This window comes from Chaetodon auriga, chromosome 9 (assembly GCF_051107435.1).
Source record: "Chaetodon auriga isolate fChaAug3 chromosome 9, fChaAug3.hap1, whole genome shotgun sequence".
In the NCBI taxonomy this organism is placed as follows: Eukaryota; Metazoa; Chordata; class Actinopteri; order Chaetodontiformes; family Chaetodontidae; genus Chaetodon; species Chaetodon auriga.
The window spans coordinates 24,329,947-24,352,010 of record NC_135082.1 but is presented as its reverse complement, the minus strand read 5'-3'; the positions used below and the strand labels follow the sequence as shown (position 1 = coordinate 24,352,010).

General features: G+C 39.1%; 1 protein-coding gene across 15 annotated transcripts in view; it reads right to left on the bottom strand.

The window, feature by feature from the left end:
• prom1a (prominin 1a) overlaps positions 1-22,064 on the bottom strand; it is a 77,246-nt gene that overhangs the window by 3,831 nt on the left and 51,351 nt on the right. For 2 of the 15 annotated variants that reach the window (XM_076738356.1, XM_076738354.1), the window contains 22 exons: positions 21,686-21,749; positions 21,245-21,334; positions 17,915-18,144; positions 17,714-17,788; positions 17,447-17,510; positions 16,836-16,995; positions 16,214-16,366; positions 15,487-15,610; positions 14,432-14,535; positions 13,536-13,620; positions 10,000-10,146; positions 8,685-8,756; positions 8,035-8,127; positions 6,443-6,460; positions 5,817-5,870; positions 5,656-5,736; positions 5,505-5,573; positions 4,858-4,947; positions 4,241-4,356; positions 3,516-3,539; positions 2,112-2,162; positions 1,160-1,262 (listed from right to left, as the gene is read on the bottom strand). In XM_076738356.1, the coding sequence (XP_076594471.1) occupies positions 1,193-1,262; positions 2,112-2,162; positions 3,516-3,539; positions 4,241-4,356; positions 4,858-4,947; positions 5,505-5,573; positions 5,656-5,736; positions 5,817-5,870; positions 6,443-6,460; positions 8,035-8,127; positions 8,685-8,756; positions 10,000-10,146; positions 13,536-13,620; positions 14,432-14,535; positions 15,487-15,610; positions 16,214-16,366; positions 16,836-16,995; positions 17,447-17,510; positions 17,714-17,788; positions 17,915-18,144; positions 21,245-21,334; positions 21,686-21,749 (2,034 nt within the window). In that variant the 3' untranslated portion in view covers positions 1,160-1,192. Of the gene's footprint in view, positions 1-900; positions 3,880-4,236; positions 4,357-4,857; positions 4,948-5,504; positions 5,574-5,655; positions 5,737-5,816; positions 5,871-6,442; positions 6,461-8,034; positions 8,128-8,684; positions 8,757-9,999; positions 10,147-13,535; positions 13,621-14,431; positions 14,536-15,486; positions 15,611-16,213; positions 16,367-16,835; positions 16,996-17,446; positions 17,511-17,713; positions 17,789-17,914; positions 18,145-20,840; positions 20,865-21,244; positions 21,335-21,685; positions 21,750-22,064 lie in introns of those variants that run through there. The other 13 variants (XM_076738357.1, XM_076738355.1, XM_076738362.1 and 10 more) reach the window with 12 other exon arrangements.

The following is a 22,064-nucleotide window of genomic DNA, read 5'->3' as shown; positions in this document are numbered from 1 at the left end:
TCATGAAGCTCCACAGAGACTTTTCAAAGACTGCCTGGTGCTTTTTGCCATTGAAGATTTTTACTATTGTTATATTAGTCCTGTACAACCTGCTGGGAATAACGCATTTCCCTCCAGATATTAGAAGCTACATTCCAACATGCTGTATATATTTTGGCAGAAACTGTGACATTATGTTAATGTGACATTCATGGAACCAAAAATAGCACTTTTTCAAAAGTAAGTTCTGAAATATGTTTGTCATAATCTTAATTTTACACGACCTTTACGAAAATGCAAACTTTAGGAAAGCATCGCTGTATAAATCAGCAAACTGAGGGTGTTTTTGTAAATTGCAATTGAGATTTAAATACAACAAAAGGTCATTGATTTAAAAGTTCAATAGGTTGTTTGCACATGACATCACATCACTATTTCGTTGTGGCGCGAACTGCAGATGGAGGACCAGAAGTGATTTTCTGCATAGGAAGCACTGATTTTCTGTTTATACCTTTCTCTTGTAATTTCATCTGAACTAGCAGAGTAAGAACTTTCCTTCATCTCATCTGCTGCAGTTTTCACTTCCAGCCCTCTGTCTGAATTTGTGACTGCAAACAACCTATTGAGAAAAAGTATCAAATATGGTGTTTGGCTAAATTATAATTCTAAGGATTCACACTAACTAAAAGAAATATCTCAACAAAAGCATGAAGCTGGTCAGACAGGTTACTGACTGCTTTGTAAATGACGCAGTTTTTAGTGCCAAATTATGTAAACATCAAACAAAGCAAAAAAGGGGCAATAAGCACATTCAACATCTCTCCTCTACAGCACACTGACTAAGCAGTCACAAGTGGTCAGACATAAATACCGTGAGGACATTTATGGTTCGTTAGTGATTCCAAAATTAGCACTTCTCACCATGACGGTTTTCCTGCAAAATCACTGTGAGCAGAAAAGCACTAAAACAGGCTGCAAAGAAGTGTTAGAGGGTTCGGTTAGGAGGTGCACGTAAAAATAAGATTAAAAACAGAAGGGAGAGAGATAGATGGCATGGTGACGGCAGGCAAACAGCAGGCGGAGAAGGCAGCTGTGCAAAAGAAAAATTAGAGTTTGTAAGGAAGGAGAAAAAGTAAATAGTGTTAGAGAACCGGAGGTCTGAGGCGCAGCTGTCCAGTACCTTTCAGGAGCCAGAGCAAGGGCTGGCTCTCTGTCACCAGTCGATGTGCCTCGGAGGAGCCGAGGCCCGCGGGAACCTGTTCATGGTGTCATAGGTAGGGATGCTACACACACACACACACGCACACAGGGTACAACATTAACAGCACAGGCAATTCAGTTATCACCATTTTGTGAAACAACCGCCGCCTGCTTCTCTTCTTCTACTCGACAAAGAGGAGCAGGACGAGGGTTCATCAGGCAGAGAGCAGAACAGCTTCATCAGCATCCTCTCAGGGCTGAACGCTGATAGACTGCACAGTCAGTTAAAGGGGCACTAAGTAAAGCTTTTTCCTGTCTGACGGTGCAAGATCATGATTATATTAGTGGAGCTGATGGGGTTGTTGATCGCCAGATTTCCATCACATTTCGATATAAATGAACAAAACAAACCTTCTTCCCTGTAAAGTGACTTCATTGCTTTGGCTTGACAGGTTAACATGGTTTAAAGGGAAGCAGCAGTGAAGTGTCAGTGTTTCGATGTTTGTCGATAATGGTCAATAGAGGTCATACAGTACTCAGTGCCCCTTTAAAATCATGCTTTATTTTTGGTGATAAATTTCAATCCAATGTTCTGTATCTATTCCGTTTTTCAAGTAAAGACCAACAAAAGATCAAATAAAATATTTTCAGCAAAAAGTGGATGGCTCCTTCTGGAATGAAACTCCACCAGTTCAAAAAGTTTCAAAGATTAAAGATTAAATGTATACAGACCAGTAAGTGTGTGGTCTTCTCTATAATTTAGCTGTTTTGCTCTCTTCCTTTAAGCTTCTGTTACAGTAGGTTGGCTGTCCAAAAGCATCCTCGTCCAAATGCAGCTTAAAAATATATGTAACATGCAGTTAGACGTTAGATTAAGAAGGAAATCAAAAGAGCAGCATTCCCAGCATCACACCAAAGCTTGACATGCTTGCCTCTCTCTGAACAAAATGATCAGGTGTACATTCATCGGACTTTGGCTGACTCTAAATGAGAGGAAACAGGAAGATTTTTTTTCATTCCAGGGCGCACACAGAGCATGCAGTGTGTTAGTGACATGGTAGATTCCCCAAAAACCAGACAGCAGAACATTTGGCAACAAGTCAGAGGGAAGTAATGGTATATGAACAAAAGATGGACAGAGCAAAGAATGTGCAACAGCAAATCATACCAATCTCATTTCTGTGCATTAAATGCAGAGTTTCAGTCAGGACATGCCCAGCTTCTCTTAGCATAAAGTGCTGGCACGGACCAGCTCGCCCATGTCTCTCCAGAGATCAAAATATGATCATCAGCACCTCAAAGGCTCACTTACTGATGCGATTAACAGACAGTGTTTTAAGTACACTTTCTGCTATTTCTGTCGCCTTCAAGTATACTTAAGAGTACTAAAGTATTCCTTGAGCACCACTTGAGTAATACTTGAGTATACTAAGTGTAAATAGTTGCTAAACTGGCGCAACAGCCACACTGAGATGTTGGTGAGCAGATTTTTTCATTTTAGACAGGACACAAACTTCCAGTCTTTATGCTAAACTAAGTTAGCTGCCTCTTGGCTCTAGGTCCATATTTAACACACAGATAAGACAGCGGTACACATATTAAAGAAAAATGTCATACTAGATGTTTTCTACTTAAAGCTACCATTACTTGTCAGCTTTCCTGTTATTGCTCAAATGGCTGACCTCCATACACTGGTATGCGTGTTTGTGTGAGTGTGTGAATCAACTCCCTCAAAGGCATGCACGGCGTCCAGCCACGTCATTATGCTTGTGAAAAAAAAAAACACTTCCCCAGGCATGCCTCCACCTCACACAACATGCAGTAACAGGATTATTACAGCGTTTACCTTGTCATCATAGGATTTGGGATACCTTGTGAGGGCTCACTATGATAACCATTATTACCAATTTCCATACTGAAAACAAAATATTGTATAAAAAAAGGGGGGGATGAAAAATGTGATGTGAGAGACATGGCATGCTGATCACACTGTTGGAGTAAAAATGCTCTTTTTGAGTAGTCAAACTTTTCAAGAATGTTAGGAGATAAATCTTTTTGAGTACAAACCGCAGTGTTTTTCTTTTTTTAGTATTTACACTATAACTTAGAAAAAACAGGTGGATTTGTAAGGTAATGATTGCAAGAGCCCTTCATGAAAGGTAAGGGGCACTTTTCAAAGGTAGCACACGACAAGAAGCCACACCATCCACCCATAAGAGCAATTCCAAGCTTAAAAACGTAAACCAGCACCGAGAATTTAGTAAACAATTCTATGTACAAGATCCAGAGAAAAGCACAGAGTGATAGAAAGGAGAGGGAGGGGTAAAATGTCTTACGTTTTCATGGGAATTGTCTCAATGCTATGAAGATACACACACACAAAAAAAACATAGAAATGTTATTGAATGTTCAGCAACAGAAACGCACCAGAAAGTTGCCTGTAATCCAGCACAGATCACATGACGAGAGACGCCACTGATCGAGACGCTGGGTTGCATTTGTGCAAAGCCGTGATCAAACGATCGAATGAACAAAAGGTTCATGAGGAAGAAATGTGGAAGGACAAATGCCTCAATGTTTCTTTGTAAAGTGCCGAGTGCTTGACAGAGAGGAATGACACGAAAAATAAAAGATATGGAGGATGGAAATAGTAGAAATGGTTATCACAAAGTAAAATGCCAAGTCCCAGAAACAGAGGAACTACAAGGAAGAGAGAAGGGAGGAGAAAGTAAAACAACAGCAAACCAGTGGACAAAAGAGAACCACCTAAAAGGCTGAACCTAAAACTCAGTTTATTGTAGTGTAAAATTAAAAGAATCTCAGTGTTTTAAATGATGTTAAAATCTTAAGTAAGCAAATTAGCAAACTGAAAAGTGAAATTCCTGCAGCTTAGCTAGATACGACTTGCACAAGAAGACGTGGAAGCAAAAGAAGGATGTCCTGCAACCATTCACAGCATAATATGAGGATGTCATATCTGATTTTATGAAGTATAAACCGTAAAATAAACGAATATATGCAGTTGTAAAGTAATAACAGAACACCAAGTGCAGTCACTCACTCATCGTAAACATCCTCTGTGTCCATCCTGCGGTAGTACTTGGCTAGTTTCACTGCTAGGATGATGCTCGGGAGCAGGAAGAGAGTGCTGCAGCCCAGGCCCATCCAGAATGTGTTCTGTGGAAAAAGCAAACAATTAGAGCTGAAACGATTAGTCTGTATCGGGAAGTATATTGAGAATCTTTTAAGTATTAAAAACATTAAATATTTTGGGCTTTTTTTGTGGATCTAAAAGATGTCACCTCTGGCTTTAGGTAACTCTGATGGACACAGTCTGACATTCTATATTCTGAATTATTAATTTACTAATCAAAAAAACAATTGAATGAATTAACTTTATCGAAAATGAATGAAATCTTGAGCTGCAGCGATACAAACTCTTATTAAAAACAGTCAAAAAGTCACATTTTCTGCATGTTTCTGTATTGCGTAGTTTTGGCCACCTTATCACTGTGTGAAATGTAACTTGCATGCAAGTTGTACGTTTTCTAAAAATCCCATCAAAGCAGCTGTTGTTGTAGCTTTATATGCACCATTGCCACCACCACTTTTAAAATACAGTCCTGTTTAAGTGGGGTTTATTTCCCTGTATCTGTATTATTATCCCTGTACAATTACCATGGAGTCGACCAAGAAACTGCACGCAATGATTTCCGTTGTGTCCACCATGTTGCTGAAGGGCTTGCATGGTGCCACCTCCAGGGCCAACTACAGAGAGCAAGATATAAACAGTTCAGGTCAGCACACAGATTCAGCTGTACATTGGTAACACTGTCCCCTTATTCTGTATGTTATATTCTGTTTTTGCTTAATCGTGTGAATCCTGTTGTGTTGCCATGCTAGTTTTTGAAAGAGATTTAAGAGTTCTTGGAAAACAGCAGAAAAAATTATGAATGAAATCAAAATGTCCTGTTGACCCTGAGGTCAACAAAACAGCTTCAGGCTTTTTTTTTTTTTTTTTTTTTTTTAAACTTTGTTTTGAAATCCTTAAGTTAACTACAGGAGAAACCAATGTGCCACAAAGCAAATTCCTCAAATTTATGGAGGTTGTAATTGTTATATTTGTCTTCTCTATATTTACCCCTCCACTCTTATGTAACATGCAAAGGTCTTTCTGCCAGTACACAACTCTCTGTGTTCCACTGGTGTTTGGTTTGGACAAAAATGAATCTTGGACTGAACATATAAGTCAGCGCTTAGGAGCTGCAGTGAAAGTGAGAATCTCATACGCTTCAGCAAGTTAACAAGTCGTCACAAACACTTACAGATGTTTTGACCCATTCTATGTACTGATGGAAGTAGCCAACAATCGTTGCTGTGTATTTTCCTGTTTCCTGAGGAGGACCAAGACATAGTGTGAGTTACAGGCCATTTACAGAGTGAGGATATAAACAAAGCAAGTGATCCTTCAGTTACCTGGTTGATTAAATGTGTAGCATTCTGGGAGATGAGGTACTGGGCTGCTTCAATGGCATCAAGAACTGCTAAGACTTTGTTCTGCAGAGAAGAAATTAGACATTGTGATCAATGCTAAATCTTAGCATTTCAGACTCGGACTGCAGGGCTGGTTTACTTACAGGCAGGTCTGAGGCTGTTCTCTCCAGGAACCTCATACTCTGGTTCAATGCACTCTTTAAAAAGGAAATTAAGAGCACAAATTAGCATCAGGAATGTCAAAGGTCAGAGAATACAGCCAGGAATCATTCAACACCTGGAAACACGGCGGTGGAACACAAATGGAGACCAGGCAAGGACAAAACTTGATGAGCAGTTTTCTGCCTTTGGTACACGCATGCACAGGAATTTTGTTCCAAAATTAAATATCCATAATATAAAAGAAAGAAAATTTTCATTTACTGTTGTGATAAAATTGCTTACATACATTGTATGTAACAATTGGTGGTTTTCCCACCAGTGATGGAAAGCTGTCACCAAATGAATGACTGAATCAAAGCAACATTTCTTTTCCTTAAGTGGATATTTTGTAATATTTTGGTACAAATCCCTTCATGTTCACCCCATGGAGGATATGATCCTTACGTAAATGTAAATACAAGAACACACACACAATATCCTACAATACCACCCAAAATGAGATATATTTTCTCAGACTAAATGTCATCTGTGAGATAAAATATCTCTCTAATGTTCCAAATAATGAATGGGGACACTAAATACACAGGATGGACACATATCTGCTTACCCTCGCTCTAACATATTTCTTGTAGTTGAAAGTGGATAAAGTTTAAAAAAAAAAACAAAACAAAGAAAAACATAAAAAAGCTGTTGTAAAAGTTGTGTTGAAGTGCATCAGTGCTTGTCTGAAAAGCTAGCAGCTGCACATCCTCTGTGTTATTCAAAAGAACGGCATTGCCTTTGACAGAGAAAAGAAAACTGAATATTTAATTTGCTTTTCACAGACTTGACATGTTTGATGACACACGCCTGAGGGTCAGGAACGCTCTGCTTTTGATGATGCTAAATGAAATGCTGAAATACACTTTCTCTGTCAAGGATGATACCACTCTCTTACATAGACATTAGCACAAGGCTCAAACACCAATAACTCCTGCTGCAGCTCTGACGCACGCACACACACACACACACACACACACACACACACACACACACACACACACCATCACACATCTCAACCATTTACTGATGAACCTTTCTTCCAAACACAGATTTTAGAGGCTTTCTTTAAACCTGCATTTACTGAATTTTTGGCCACTTGGGGGCGGTGCAACAAGCTGTAAACATAACACTCACGTCATTGTTTTTTTAATCTAAAAAATGTGATAAAAAAAGTGACATAGGGCATAAATAATATGTTCAGAAATAGAGACAATAACATAAAGCCGTGACAGTGATGTATGTGATGATATGATAGGAGTGCAGGAGTAGAGATTAGATTAGATTAGGTCGGGTATGAGTGGGTGATGTTTGCATGAGAGGCAGCGATATGTATCCGAGTTTAGACAGATAGGTGTGTGGAGTAAGAAGCATGGCACTGTGGCAGAGAGAAAGACAAAGACATAGAGTTAATGTTACAGTGCTACTAAATATATGATGTAACAGCAATATTACAATAGTAGTAGTATAATGATGAATTATAGAATTAATAGAATTAGATTATGATAATGATTACACACAACATAATACTGAAAACGAATTAAAAAGCCCACTTTAGCACATTTTGTGCTGGTCGTTCCTCTCTTTTCCCTCAAACTGCTTCATCCTCTGAAGTTATACATTTTCCCACATTTCCCAGAGTGCCTTTAAGCATCCCTCCAGTGAATAATTGGTGAGAGTGTACCGAATTTGCTTGCACCTCCAGCAAAAGTAGACAAGTACGTAAACAAGTAAAGAAGAGCTGGAGTGTTTCATAAGAGAAAGCGTCCTCCTGTCAAAACGCAGCATGCCCTGTGGCTGCATTGCACTCAGGTCTTTTGAGGCCACTGTGGGTGACACCACTGGTCTATGGCTCCTTTTATTCTGGGCTTTTGTCTGACAGCCAAGCAGACAAATATTAAGCCATAAAAATAGAAAATGAAAACTCTTTGTATAATGCTCTGCTGTGAATATGATTATCCTGATGCAATGTCAGATCCTGTTTTCTCAGTAACCAAATGAATGCAAAATACACAAGTTGCTGCTTTTTCATAGTTTTTAAGTGGTTTCGGGTGGAAGTCTCCTGTAGGGGCACAACTAGACATAAAATCCGACCAAAAAGCAAGAGTCCAGCCAGGCATGATTATCTGGACTGAACACAGAGACACAGTGGAGCATTACCATGGCCTGCTCCATGGGGACGATCTGTTGACTGTGGATCTGCCGCAGAGTGCCGACGTGGCCTTTCAGGGCGGTCTGCAGAGCGCCTCTAGGCTGAAACAAACATGCAAGTTTGGTGAAAAATCATTCATCAAAGCACTGAAAGGAATTTTAGCCTATAAATTACTAAACAAGTCATATCAGAGACTTGGAGCTTATTTTTTGCCTTTCTGGGCGAAAGCATGTGTTTCTCCAGTCCAGTTCCTCTTGTATTGTCTAAGAGTTGTGGAGAGGTATCAGGTGCACGAGCTTCACTTTAAAAGGCAGTAATTAATGGGAAATTTGGCCTTAAGTGTGAGTAACACAAAAGGCGCCTTAATGTTGATGCTGTAGCAGAATTTTTTGACATTAAACTAGTCTGAGCTCCATCGTTCTGGAGAATCCTACAGGATTCACCATTTACAGGTGAATAAATGTGTTGTGTCGCCTTCCTGAAACCCTCAGTCAGACCGCTCCAACAGACTGTCTCTATTTAGGCAGAGCTGTTATGTTCTGGACAAACGAAGACCAAGTCTGGAGACTAAGGACACCGAAATCCACCAAAGTGTTCCCATGGCAATGTAAATAAATACAGTAATCAAATTACAGCACCAGCACCAGGGTGTTCTTACCATGAGGTCTGTCTGGGCCTCCAGCTCTCTGGCAAAAGACAGCAGGTCCACCATAGTGACTCCTTTGTTGACCTGAAGATAAGAAGGTAAATGCAGAGAAAAAAGACATGGAAACATTCTTCTCTCAATAGTTATGTTCAGGGGGGAAATACTCAGATTACTGTTCACTGTGTTGCTTCTTTAATACAAAATCCATGACATGGATAAGACTGAGCTGCTGTATTAAAAACACATCATCATGACATTTTAAAACCGTATCAACACATCTTCCTTCAGTATTGTCTTAAGGGGTAAACATTCAAGTACTTCAATGTCTTGATTTTCATGAAGAGTAAATATTTGTTGTCTAGTTAACAAAGAAACATAACCCCCAACTCAACTTTCGACTGAACTCAAGGTGTAGGATTTAGTGACGTCTAGTGTTGAGGTTGCAGATTGCAGAACCAACTGATACCCCCACCCAAAATGGCATTTTTTGCTGCAGACCTTCATTGATTCAATTGAATGAAGTAATTAGAAACCGGCACAACTGTAAGGATTCTTCTGGGATTTTGTTACAGCTTGTTTTTACCAAAAAGGCTCTAATATTTTCTACCCTCGAACATGACTAAATTCTATTCCAAAGAAAGTACAAAAAAGAGCAGAGCAGGAGACATTTGCTGGACATAAAATATCTTATTTGACTTTTGGGGAGTGCGTGAGTCGTGTAGCAGGACAGGTGGTTCACTTGAACGGAGTCCTTAAAGCTTTTTTTCTCTCTCTCTCAGGAAATAAATCTAAGTGAACCTGACAGGTAGTGTTGGAGAAGACAGGGAATGCCAAGTCCCGGCTTGTTCCTACATACTCTTTGGCTTGGCAGGAGTCCTTTTAGATAATCGAGCTTCGGTGGTCCTCGACAGAACCGGGTGTACTGTGTCATGTCGCAGCTCTTATTAGGTAAAACACAGCTGCCTGCTGTATGTTAACTGACAGCCAGGCAGGAGGCTGTTTAACGGAGCCTAAGCAACCAAGATATTTCTGGTAACATACCATTAAAGTACAACTGTGAAACAATAATATTAGTATATGCATAACACAATCTGCAGTCAATATTTGCACTGATCTTTCACAAATAAACTGATATCTATAGAGGGTTAACATACGATAATGTCATACAGCCTCCTGTTACAATCTAACTGGTTCACTTCACAGTAAAATATCACAAACATTAATTTGGCCTTTATAATTTTCAGTCCGATTTTCCATTTTTAGTTACTGCTTACTCAGATGTGTAAGCGTGTGTCTATTTGTTTCTGTATGTATGTGAGTGTGTCACCTCTTCCAGGTAGTCTGCATAGTTGATTTCTGACAGCCCTGCTTCAGAGAAGTCCAGGAGGTTCTGCTTCCCCTCTGCCTCTAACAGGATTATCCCCCTCAGGTCGATCTTAATGCTGTCCAGCTGACCCACCACATCCTTTGTAAACTGTAAACATAAAAAAGGTACAACGATAGATTTGCTGAGGCCTGTAGGTGAAACACTGCAGCTTTATTGTTGATTTAAACACAGTATTCGGACTATTCTATCCTTGCTAAATGCTTTAAAGGTACTGTGATTTCTACGTCTATTTAAGCCTGTTGGAAAAGCTTGGCTATAAATCACAGTTCAAGTCTGTGGGTAGCAGAAAGAGGAAATCACTATAAGTATGCATAAAAGTTGTTGACATAATGAAAGGCCAAGAAAAACACAAAACAAATGTTGGCAGTAGAGTGACCAAATCTTAAAAATGTGGTTTGGGTGAAAATCCTCTTTTCCTAGAATGGTTGCCATTGATGTTGTTTGTTTGGAAAGTTTCTTTTTGTTCTTACTGTAAATTACAGCCCCTATTAATGTATTTCTGCACACATTTCCTTTTAGTATTTTGTGTCTCTTTTATATCCTGTCTTAAGGCCTTCTATGTCTTATGTAAAGCAGTTTGTATTGCCTTGTTCAAAGGTGCTATACAAATAAACTTGCCTTGCCTTAGTAGGAATGCAAAAGTCACATTTCTTTACCAACAAGTTATTAAACCAAGCAAAACAATTCCTACAGCGTAGACGTGAGCAGAAGAGAAATCTCTATCTCTACAACTTTATGTGCCAGTGACTATAAAGAAGTTTGTAATATTGTTTAGGTTTTATTTTTTCTCTTCTAAAAGCCATAACCAGAGAGGCATAGGTTGGCAAATATCATTTTCAAAAAGGATGTCATGAATAGTAATATGCAATTCCACCACCAAAAACGAAGACATACGCTTTTTTGTGGCAGCATAAAGAGAACACTACAAAAATGTTGGCAGTAAAGTTGTTTGTTCCTAAGACGACATGCTGACACTGTATGTCCATGGGTTGGATTTCCCAGAAGAATAAAAAATGTCCAACATTATTCTACTGAGGATACAAAGATTGTTTTTCAAACAACTTAAAAAGTCTTTTGGAGGGATGAAATTAAATCCAGCATGAATCCAATGACAGTATTTTCAAGCATGAGACTTTATACACTTTATGATGAAACTACGATTTTATATATAGTTATTCAGTAGATATACACAAAATTCACAAAATTACTGGATTACAGTAAGATTTTCAGTCAAGAAAGACATCAAGACAACCAGAATCATACATATTGTGTAACACAGTACTAACACACATGGAGATCTAACAGAACTGCTTTTAATTAAAAATGTCCCTTCAGTTTTCCAAAATCACAACTCATATCATGAAGTCAAGAATCAGATTTAGGGCATATATTTGATAAGCGAATGTCATATCTGCAAGGAATGTGATTGGACAAAGCCTAACCAATGGCCTCCCTGCCGTCCCGATCAACCAATCAATTGCAACTATGACGCAGTAGCTCGTGCATGGACGTTATTTCAGAGACTCACTCGGCAGTTGAAGTGAGCGAGTTGACGTTAAGCTGGTTCAGTTACTTGTCACCATAGTATGATATTAATCGTAAATTCAGATTTTATGTAGTATTGAAAAAGTTAACATATTGTAACTTAAACCCCATTTACCACACCTCTATGACTGGCTAGTTTAGTTAACGTTATCTCCGAATAAGAAGGGGCGTTGTTAGGCATCATAATAAAGGTAAGCTCTGATAGCGGAAAAACGTTAGCACAACGTTAGCCGCAAGCTAACGCAGCTACAAAATGCTAGCTAAGTAGCGGCTAATGTTAGCCGTCGGCTATGTTTGTGTTGTACAGACAGCTAAAACTTTGGTGAGGGGGAGGTGTCAGTAAGTAAAACTGGATTTTGACGCTATCAGGAATTAGCCAACAATGGAGAAAACCTGAAAGTTTCTACAAAGTTAACTCTGAGCAATTCAGGTCTAGATTGAGTATTATTAACCTAATATGGCATTGTCTTTGTAGGTGATGTGTCTCATCTGATTTAGAGACAGCTCTGTTCCACTTCATGGATTAAGGTGGAATGAATGAATGGACACTGTCTAATAACTGCAACCCCTGAGCAGAAATATAACACCACCTGCCAAAGCAGCCCCAAACCCCTCAGCATACTACTGATGGAGGACCTACCCTACAAAGAGTTTAGTTTCTGAATTTCTTGTAAGTACTATAAGATGATGTACATGATATGTCTTTTCACAGGTTCTTATTATTGAACAGATAATGTAGTGACACACTAGAACAGGTCAGATTTCTGGTTTACAGCATAATAAAATCAAAAGGTTTCCCTTAAAGACCAAGATACTAAGATGCTAAGTTGGACCGATTAATATTTTATGATCATATTGGCAAAAATGACACCATGAGTACCATCAAGATGATGCACCATTTCTGAGTGCAAGTGACCATCTTGAAGGGGAGTAATATATGAAATCATTGGTTAGTTGCAACCTAAGAAATAGACCAATATCTTTATTTCACAGTGAACTGATAGTACCCATATTTCACTGTGGGAATGAAATGCATGGTATTACACAGACTGAAAAAAAGGGGAAATTTAGGTGTGGAAAGAATCTTGGAAATATTCACAATCTGAAAAGATTCAGTCAGCAAAGATCCAACAAAACAGAGTCTGTGTTTTTAAAGAGAGCCTCATCATTTTGTTCTATTTGTTACTGTAGCCTGTACAAGTGATAAAATACCTGACCCATGGTCTGTTTTACTAAAATTTTAGGTAGGTTGTCACTGTGCAAGCATTAAATGAAGACAAATTACCAATGCACAGATGCAGACATAGCATGGGGCATATCAGCCATTGGCTAGAATGAGCCAAGACAATCTTGCCAACTGGCAGGAAAGTACCGAATGTGTTAGGCAGGCAGAAGTGGCTGGCTCAGGGTCAAAAAGAAATAGAAACTTACATCAATGTAATGCCTCGGGCATACACTGAGGTAAGGGCTGAGGCATGTAGCGGCTATTGGCTGTCAGCAGACACTTTTTCAGCCAAGAATGGAGGTTTCTGGACACTCTGTCACTGTTAGCTTACATGTCCAATTTACATACCATATTAACTCTAATCATGGTGTGAGCATTAAATTATTGTGTATTAACGGCCCATAATAGCATTTTATAAAGACTACTACTGAGTAGAGTTACAGCATGAAATAAGCATACACAGACTGCTTATCTTCACATAATGGCATTGAGAGGTCAGCAAAATGCCATTAAGTATATTGTCTGTACATTTGGCTCTGACACATAAGTGACAACAAAACTTACAAAACTGATGATAGCGCTACATCCTACCTTAACATCCATTCTTTTTTATGCATATTAATGATAAACTTCGTGATTTTTTTTTTTTTTTTTCACAAAGTAGTTTTGTAGTAAAACTGCTAATGGTTGTTTTGAGTTTACTGACCACTGTAGTGTTCAGGAAAGAGGAGACGTTGAAGACTTTGTCCAGACGCATGGCTGAGTAGATGCCCTTGTTCTCTTTGCAAGTACTAAGAAGGACACACACACAAACAGATACACACAAGTGTAACAGAGAAAAAGGAAGAGAGAGAAGAAATGTCACCTTAAAAGTTTCACAGTGAAAATATTTGCTGCCACCAAGTGAAATTGACTGGAAGTACATGACACACTGACATGTACCTTGATAGAAAACAGTGTAATGTTCCTCAAAAGCCTGTGTGTCAAAGATAAATGTTCCATGATAACATTTAGGCAGCCACATGCCATATAGACTTACATAATGTACACAGTATTAGCACTGCTTGCTTTTCAATGGGCCAAGACTTGTTGAGGCAACATTGTTCTATTTGGAAATATAATGACTGCGTGTCTGCCATCCCAGTTACTGAAGATATGCAGCTTCTCACTGGAGGGAGATGATGAAAGCTGATGTAATCACTGAGAAAGAGGCTAAAGAGAAGCAGCATAGACAGCGTAGAAAAATGATGCTAATTAGCTACTCAAGGCTAATAGCAACTCTCTCTCTCATTTGCATCCTCATCAATGGTAATAAAATATTCAGTTGCACGATTGATGTCTGACCCAATGCCTGCGCTGAAGCAAAAATTTAAGCAAAACGTGAAAAACTGCATCTTCTAGTAATTTTTCAGCCTATAATTGAATAAATGGTTTGTCTTACTGCAAAATCCATTCTGTTTTGTAACCAAATGTAAACACAAAATGCAGAGAAGATAGATGTGGTGTAGGCCGCAAGAACAATAATCACCATCAAAGCATTGCTTCTGAAAGGTGGCAGACAAAACACTGTCACCTAAATACATAAGAATGAGTTTGCATTGCCTGTACAAGCTCTCTGCTGTCAGCTCCAGGTCGGAGTCGTTGTACATGTAGCCGGGGATGAAGTTCTTCCACTCTGGGTTGACTAGATATGGGGTATCCACAACCTGGCAAATCAGAGAAAGAGGATATGTGATCACTCATTCTCATAGGAAGAAAATGGCATCAACCAGTAAATTAAATAAACGTGACTCCAATTCTGCAAAGCAGAATTTAATTTAGGACCAGGGTAATCGAGACCAACCCACAGACCCAAACAAATTTGCACTGTTGCTCCACGTTTTCCTATGTTCTCATTTTGTATTTTTTTTTCTTAACAGGAAAAGAGCTTGCAATTCATATCTTTCATGAAAGTATATCTGTTTAAGACTGAGCAGCAGAAAGACGCATGCATGCTCACAAAATGATTCCATGACTAACATTGCTTTGTTCATGGAAGAGAGGCCATGTCACTCCCTGTCTAAGTTTTCGTGTACTGAGACAAGTTAGTTAGTGACAAACAGGGAGGCAACAGGATAAAATACTGTTAGAATGTCAATTTCAACAAGTTGTCTAATTTGTTGTTCAGTAATAAAATCCAAGTTCATAAGAGTAAATACAGTTCTCTCAATTTCGTTTTCTCATTTTTCAGATTACTGAAACCCCATAAATTAAGTACAATAAGAGCATATTTCACTTGTTTGAACAGACAAACGATCAAGTAATTGTCTAATTTTTGTGTTTGCTGAGGCACAATGTTATTTTCTACATTATGGATGGCTTAACTGCTTCAGGATGCAGACTTAATACAAACAACAGCATGCCACCAACAGCTGGGAGCAACTACTATTCTCCCGAGCCCACCCAAGTGACACAGACTTTTATGCAGTAAATACTACAGAGATGCTCATTTAGGGGTTTAGATACAGCGTGAACAGTCAATACAGTTCGGGGCACTCTGTATTGAACATTAAAAAATGTCCTATATGGAACTTAATTAAAATTACTACTTGAGATATACTTGTAATTTTTAGGGGGATTTAACAGTTGTGTGATTTCTGGGTGGACTCCTGACTTGCCTTGAAGATTTCTTTGGTGTGGAAAGGTTCACAAACAAGTTTCTCCATGTTTCCTCCAGCCAGGAAGATGGTGGTCACCACTCCCATCAGCACCCAGGAGAAGATGAAGCTAAATCCAACGCCGCTGTGGAGAAGGACAGACAGGCCTTCAGGTACAGCCACAGAATCACACAGTAACATATGGAGCTGTAGTAGTAGTAGTAGTGGATTGGGTGGATTGAAAGTAGACTAAAGTTTCTTTCACAGTAAGCATTGTCATCAAAGAGCAAAATGCTGTGTGAATGCAAAACTTCTTGTGTGAACACAAAAACGTCAAAGTTATTTTTAGGGGAACAGGTTCTGCAAGTTGTGCAATCAACATCTGCATTAATTTGTTTGGATATATCACATATGCCTTGTTTGCATCTTTAACACCGGCACCTCAAGGTCATCCTCGCTCTTTAATGCTCCTCATGTTATTATGATTATGAGCTCTGGTCGTCTTTACCTATTTAGAAGTACCGTAGTACACACCGGAAGTGATATAGTGAAGAAGCAGCAGTAGAGACAGCTGCGAAACTGTGGAAGTAGTAATTGTTCATGTGCGAACGAGTAGTGCTAAAAATACTTGTAGTATAGTACTAAAGTGTAGCGTGCCATCATCAAATTGACTTCAAAACCTTTCTTGTGGCAACACCTTTTTCAGTTTTGAGACTGACAGAGTTTGTCATGTGGACAGTTGACTCACGCCATGAGCATCGTTCCTCCTGTATTGGAGATGCAGCCTCGTGTTGTTGGTGAGGCATGCTTGTCGTATCCCAGGGTGCCACACAGCAGGCCCAGGTAGTTGAAAGCCAGGACCAGGACCACCATGCAGCAAAGAGCAATGCAGCCAATCCACCTGCAAGCAGCAGGCAAAGCCAAACAGTTACAGCTTTCACTGAAGATGGTCTTTAAATAACACAAATATGACAGTATCTTCCTCCATCACAACTAAAATGTATATCAGCATCCGTGTGTACTTGAACAAGACTGTGAAGCCTGACCTGCTTACTCAGTGTGAAACAGCACATATACGCTAAATGGGGCTAAAAGAAAAATATAATACAAAGCTTTCAAAATAAGTGATGTATCATCTTGGGTTTCCCTCCACTGCATTAATGAATTAATGTAGAAGTGCTATGAATATTTCATAAATGTAAAATATTAGTGCAAGATTATACAGCACACATTGCATTTACAATAACTTGGAAAAAGACTCTGGCCAAGCTGGACAGCATGAAGCTAAATGTCAAGTGTAAAGTATTTACACTTTTTACAGTTTATAGGTATTGTTTTTTTTTTTTAGTTATGTTAGGGGGTCAGTGTACCTGTAGAAGTCCATTTTGTCAATTTCCGGGTAGTGGTCCTCAATCTTGGCATGGGCATGGCTAATGAAGATCGTGAAGTTGGACAGGCAGCTCTGCACAGGGAATACTTTGGAAAAGTTGCTGATGTTCTTGCCAATGCCGTCGACCAAACCCCGTACATCTGAGAGACAGATCATTCATTCATTCATTCATTCATTAATCCATCAGTTTCAGTAAATGGCTTGTGGAAAAATAGGCTGCCCAAGATACACCACCTAAAACATGAAATTCAATACTAAAAAATATGTTTGTGTTTAATGGTTTGTCCAGTTTCTGACTGGATAACATTAAATGATACCACACTACATGGATGGAAGATGGCAAACATTCTAAATTTTAAGTTGGAAATATATGTTTACAGTGAAATATAGATTCAAACTTAAAATCCACCTGCTCTTGCTCAAACTCACAAGGCAGAGACATATGGAGAAAGCAGGAAGTACGCAAAATCCCAGTGATTCATGTAATCCATCCGTGTAGGAGCACACAGCAGAATATATTAGATGAACTGACGGGAATTATTTGTGTTTGCTTTCAGAAAAAGTGTTTCAGAAGTGTAAACTGTCACTTACTCTCCACAACACTTCTGGTCTGTTCAATCACCATGTGTGGCGTGTCGTTCAAAGAGGAGTAGCCCTGTGAGAGGAAATGGACAACGTGTTGGATCACGGTGGTGTTTTTCTTTCTTTTTTCTTTTTTTTTTAAAAATTTTGTTAAAAAAGTTGTTCACAGCTGAAACACACTGTGGCACATTAAATAACTCCTGGGGATGCATCGACATTACAAACTGATGATACCAACAGTGTTAGAGTATCCACAGCTTTGTGTTGCGGGCTCACCCTCTGGACGATAACGCTGAGGTCCGTTCTCAATACATCGTTCACCTTTTCCAGCTGAGTGTTCACGTTAGGTAGCTAAAATATAAACAGACAATGAAACGCTGATAAACATACCCAGTGATCAGCATTCAACAATTCTATTTGCATTTGTGTCCATAGCATGTAATCTACATATCAGAATGTGATGCCTTCAGTTCGTACCCGTGTGAAGTTGGCACTGATCTGCAGCTGCAACAGTGACTGGCGGATGTTGCGGCACAGCTGGGCAGAGGTGGCGTCTGACTCCTCGTCATGACAGCCCGGGTCGTTGAGGGTGCGGTTGATACTGGTTCGGACCAGGCTCAGGTTGAAGTTGAGTTTTCCTGTTCCTACCTGGAGGACCTCCAGACCCACACTAACGTTCTCCAGGGCCTCCTTGGTTTCTCGCATAGCTGAATTGAAGGAGACCACAGATGAGATTGAAAGTAGGTTGGGTTGCCATAATGAAGGGAAAACCAGCATGTGAAAGAGCAATGCCCATCAGAGCGAAGAACCCTCAATACATAATTTTCCTCCAAAAAAGTGAAAAGTAGAACAATGGTGTGAGGCAATTCCCATTGTTTCGACTACAAACTTTGACTGTTATTTTAAAATTTAAAAAGAGTCAAGCTGATTGATGCAGCTGGAGTACATTACTTACTCAACTACATTGGGAAGTTTTCTCATGAGCTAACTTATATATTTCAGGTAAAATTAAAAATTGAATGACTTGTAAGGAAACTTTTTTCCATGAGCCCCAGATGGCAGAGCTCAGCTGCAAAATGACACATAAAGAATTTGGAATATTTTATTAAAATCTTTTAGTTGTGTCCTGGGAAATTTTGTGGAATTGTGGTATAAATGCGCACTTATTCAGACCAGTAAAATACATTTTATTCAGCCATGCCGGGAACATTTCTGGGGCATATAAAACTTAAATAACTTTTGTTTTACCAGTCACAAAGATTTAGTAGCCAGCATAATAGTATGTAGTATGTAGGAGTACGTCATGTATTGAACCTTTGAAGGTATGACAAATTGGCACAGCCTGTATAATATTTGCTCAGGTTACACAAAAACACAGACTCATACAGGACACAAAGTATGTACTTATTGTGAGGACTAGGCCTGAGCCGAGTATTATGGATCCAAGACCGTTTGGATTTGGGGTGTGTCTGTGGTGTGTTCACATGCTGGTGGAAATCATTAGACTTGACTGCCAAACAGAATTGCTGTCTGCTATAAATAACCAAACAGGAACACTATGAATTTGTTAGCTTCTATTAAAAATTGTTGCTCTTAATAAATTAACTCTTTCCCCACCAATTGAATGCATCACGAGACAACAGCCAGTGTTAGTTAACAATCACAGCGCAGCCTGCGGCAGACTTTTAAAATTAAACAGGATGATGAATGCAAAATCACTGGCAGCCTTGAACATTGGTATAAAAGATGCAAACCTGTGGGGACTGAAAATGCAGATGATGCTATGTGCTAAATGCATAAATACCATATTCACTTCTGCTTGTGCATTAGTGATTTTTTTTTTTCCACGTATGACTCTTGATCCTTAGCTTTCAGACAGTTTTGGTCTGGTCATACCAGAGACTAAGACCCTGTGACTGCTCGGCTCAGCCCCAGCAGGAACACAACAGTACACAGACATTGAGAACACAAACTGTATTCACAGTCACTGGTGATCAGGTATTTTACACCTGAACTATTGGCATGCTTGTTATTACTATTTCACCTTTGTTTCTGTTGTGCTACAAGCCTGTATATTCCATGTAGTCAAACATCCATATACAGCTGCTTGTTGTAATACAAACAATAATGCTTCCATAGCTAATTTGCATGAGAGTGCACTGTAATTTCTGGTTAAAGAGTTAAAATAAAGTAACAGGACAGGTCACACAAACACATCACTTTTGTATGATCACTTCACTCTGTGGGAACACAACAGGGGTAAAAAGGGAGGCGTCTAGGTGCAGGTTGATGCTATGTTGGGTTTTTGGCAAAATCTGATGATGCTATTAACCCAAAACTGCACTAGGCAAGATTTTTTATGGAAAGGGAATCATATCTGTTTCTATGTGTAAAAGGAGAAGTTCACAGATTCATTCTGTTTGGCCATAAAAACAGTTTTTCTGGTGAGAGCACTAGCAGAAATCATCTGGGCATGCTGCTGGTGAATCAATGAGTCTCTTTAAATATTTTGTCTTCTTTATATTCAAGAAGTGGCGCTTAATTTAAATCACTTTACACAATGTAATAATCTGGATTGTGAAATTCAAGACACAAAATCATCTGCCATGTGTAGTCACCAGACTCATGCCTAGTCCACACGTACGTGGTATTTGTCAAAACGAATCTTTTTCTGTGTTTCGGCCTCTTGTCCACAGACAAATGCAGTTGACAGTGACAGTGGAGCTTTTGGAAAACTCCTTCCAGGGTAAAGATATTCAGAAAGTGTAAGTTTTGGCTTGTGACGAGGGATTGTGTGCTGTTATTTCCTTTGTTTGCTATGGCTGTACAATAGCTGACGGGGCCAAAGAGTGCTGGTGCTAACCTTGCTGACGGGACTTTTTACATGTTTCCACATATGGAGGTCCCTGCTACATAATCCAACAGCAGAGACCCCGCCACCAACGTTGCGAAGTGGACCTCTAAATGCAGGAGCCCACCTTAAATAGATTTTAATCAGGCCTCTGATTGGCCAACTCGTCTTTAGGGTTAGTATTATTTTGCTGCCTGTTGGCTTGGCTTGCTCTTGACAGATCTTCAGTTGTGTTTTTGTCTTTTCATATGGGCAGAGATGTTTTTTTAAATGGTGATTGTGTGGATAGGATTTTTTACTTTTAAATGAAGGAGGAAAAACCCTGTTTTAAGAAATGTCCATGTATGTGTGGACTAAGGCTCAGACATTGCATAGTGCAGTTTCAATCTATGAATCTTTGTTGCTGTTCATTAAGATGTATCTCAGGGCTCAGCTAAGTGCTAAAGGAAGATCACAAGGGAACAAATCACAGGAGCAACACTGGTGTCAAAGTTCACAAGGTCAGGGGACAAAGGATTGTAGGTCATTGTCCAGTTACTGAGTTACTGTTACCTTTGATGGCTCTCTCGATTTTCACTTTATAAAAAAGCATAAAATATAAAGATTTAGTAAAGATTATTACAAGTTACAGCTTTTATATAACTCACTGACCTTCAAAAAGAAATCCTGAAACTAGATTCCCGAAACTGTTACTGTTCACAGGAGAATATGCCAACCATAACAAGTGATTTAACCTTTATTAGTTTAAAAATCATAATACAGCATACTTTTAGTGGGGAAAAATTTGATAATGGAATTATTGTGGGTTTATAAGGTTGTTTTTAAGTGCAGTTATTTTATTCCTCTAATAACTGACAATATTTGCAAGTAAGGCAGGATTCTATATCAATGCTCGCAGCCTACAACAACATGATCATATTGTAACGAAAGAGGAAATGAAAAATATGCAGATATACCTCCAGCCATATTGAGCACTCTGTCCAAGGCAGGATGTACCTCCTTATCCAGCTGATCATGTATCCTTCCACCCAATAATGGACCTATATCTGTACAGAACACAGCATCAGATAAACAATAGAAAACAGTAACATAGTCCAAGTCCCTTTATTATATTTGCTGCTAATACTGCTTTTGCAGGTCTTAACGTTCAGGAAAGAGCTGCCTTCAGTACTATTTCAAGATAAAAGTAGGATGAATACTCAAGGGATCGTCTCTAACAGTCACCACTGTAGCTATCTAGACCTAGTTGTGTCACAAGTCTGTTGCGAAAACAAGTCAAAGAAAGTAGACACAGTAAATTCAGATAATAAGCGTGATATACAACCAAGAGCAAGAACTCAGTGAATCGTTTCTGTCTACTTAATTCACTATCAGAGGCACAGAGGAGGTCTACTTACTATCTAGGTCATAGATGACTTTGTTCTTGGCTGTGGCGTACTGGGATATTAGGTAATCAATTTGCTGCAAACAGGAAACACAACAGAGCAGAGCAGAGTCTTACAAATGGAAGCAGAGGAAAATGATTTCATTAGTCTCGTCATAGACTCCGACAAGAACTCTGAGGTACAGCACATATTTCAGTTTCGTGCTGTTTGTCAAAATGCAATGGAGAAAATGAAAAACACAGAACAGGTCTTTGTAAACATGTAATGCTTAACAAACAGTTTGCTGGATCTTTGTTCGCTGCCATTTTAACATGTGCAAGTAAAATGAGAGAAGCCTCCTGAGCTCCTGAAATTTCATGGAATGATTTCAAAAGCAAATTTGTTACTGTTA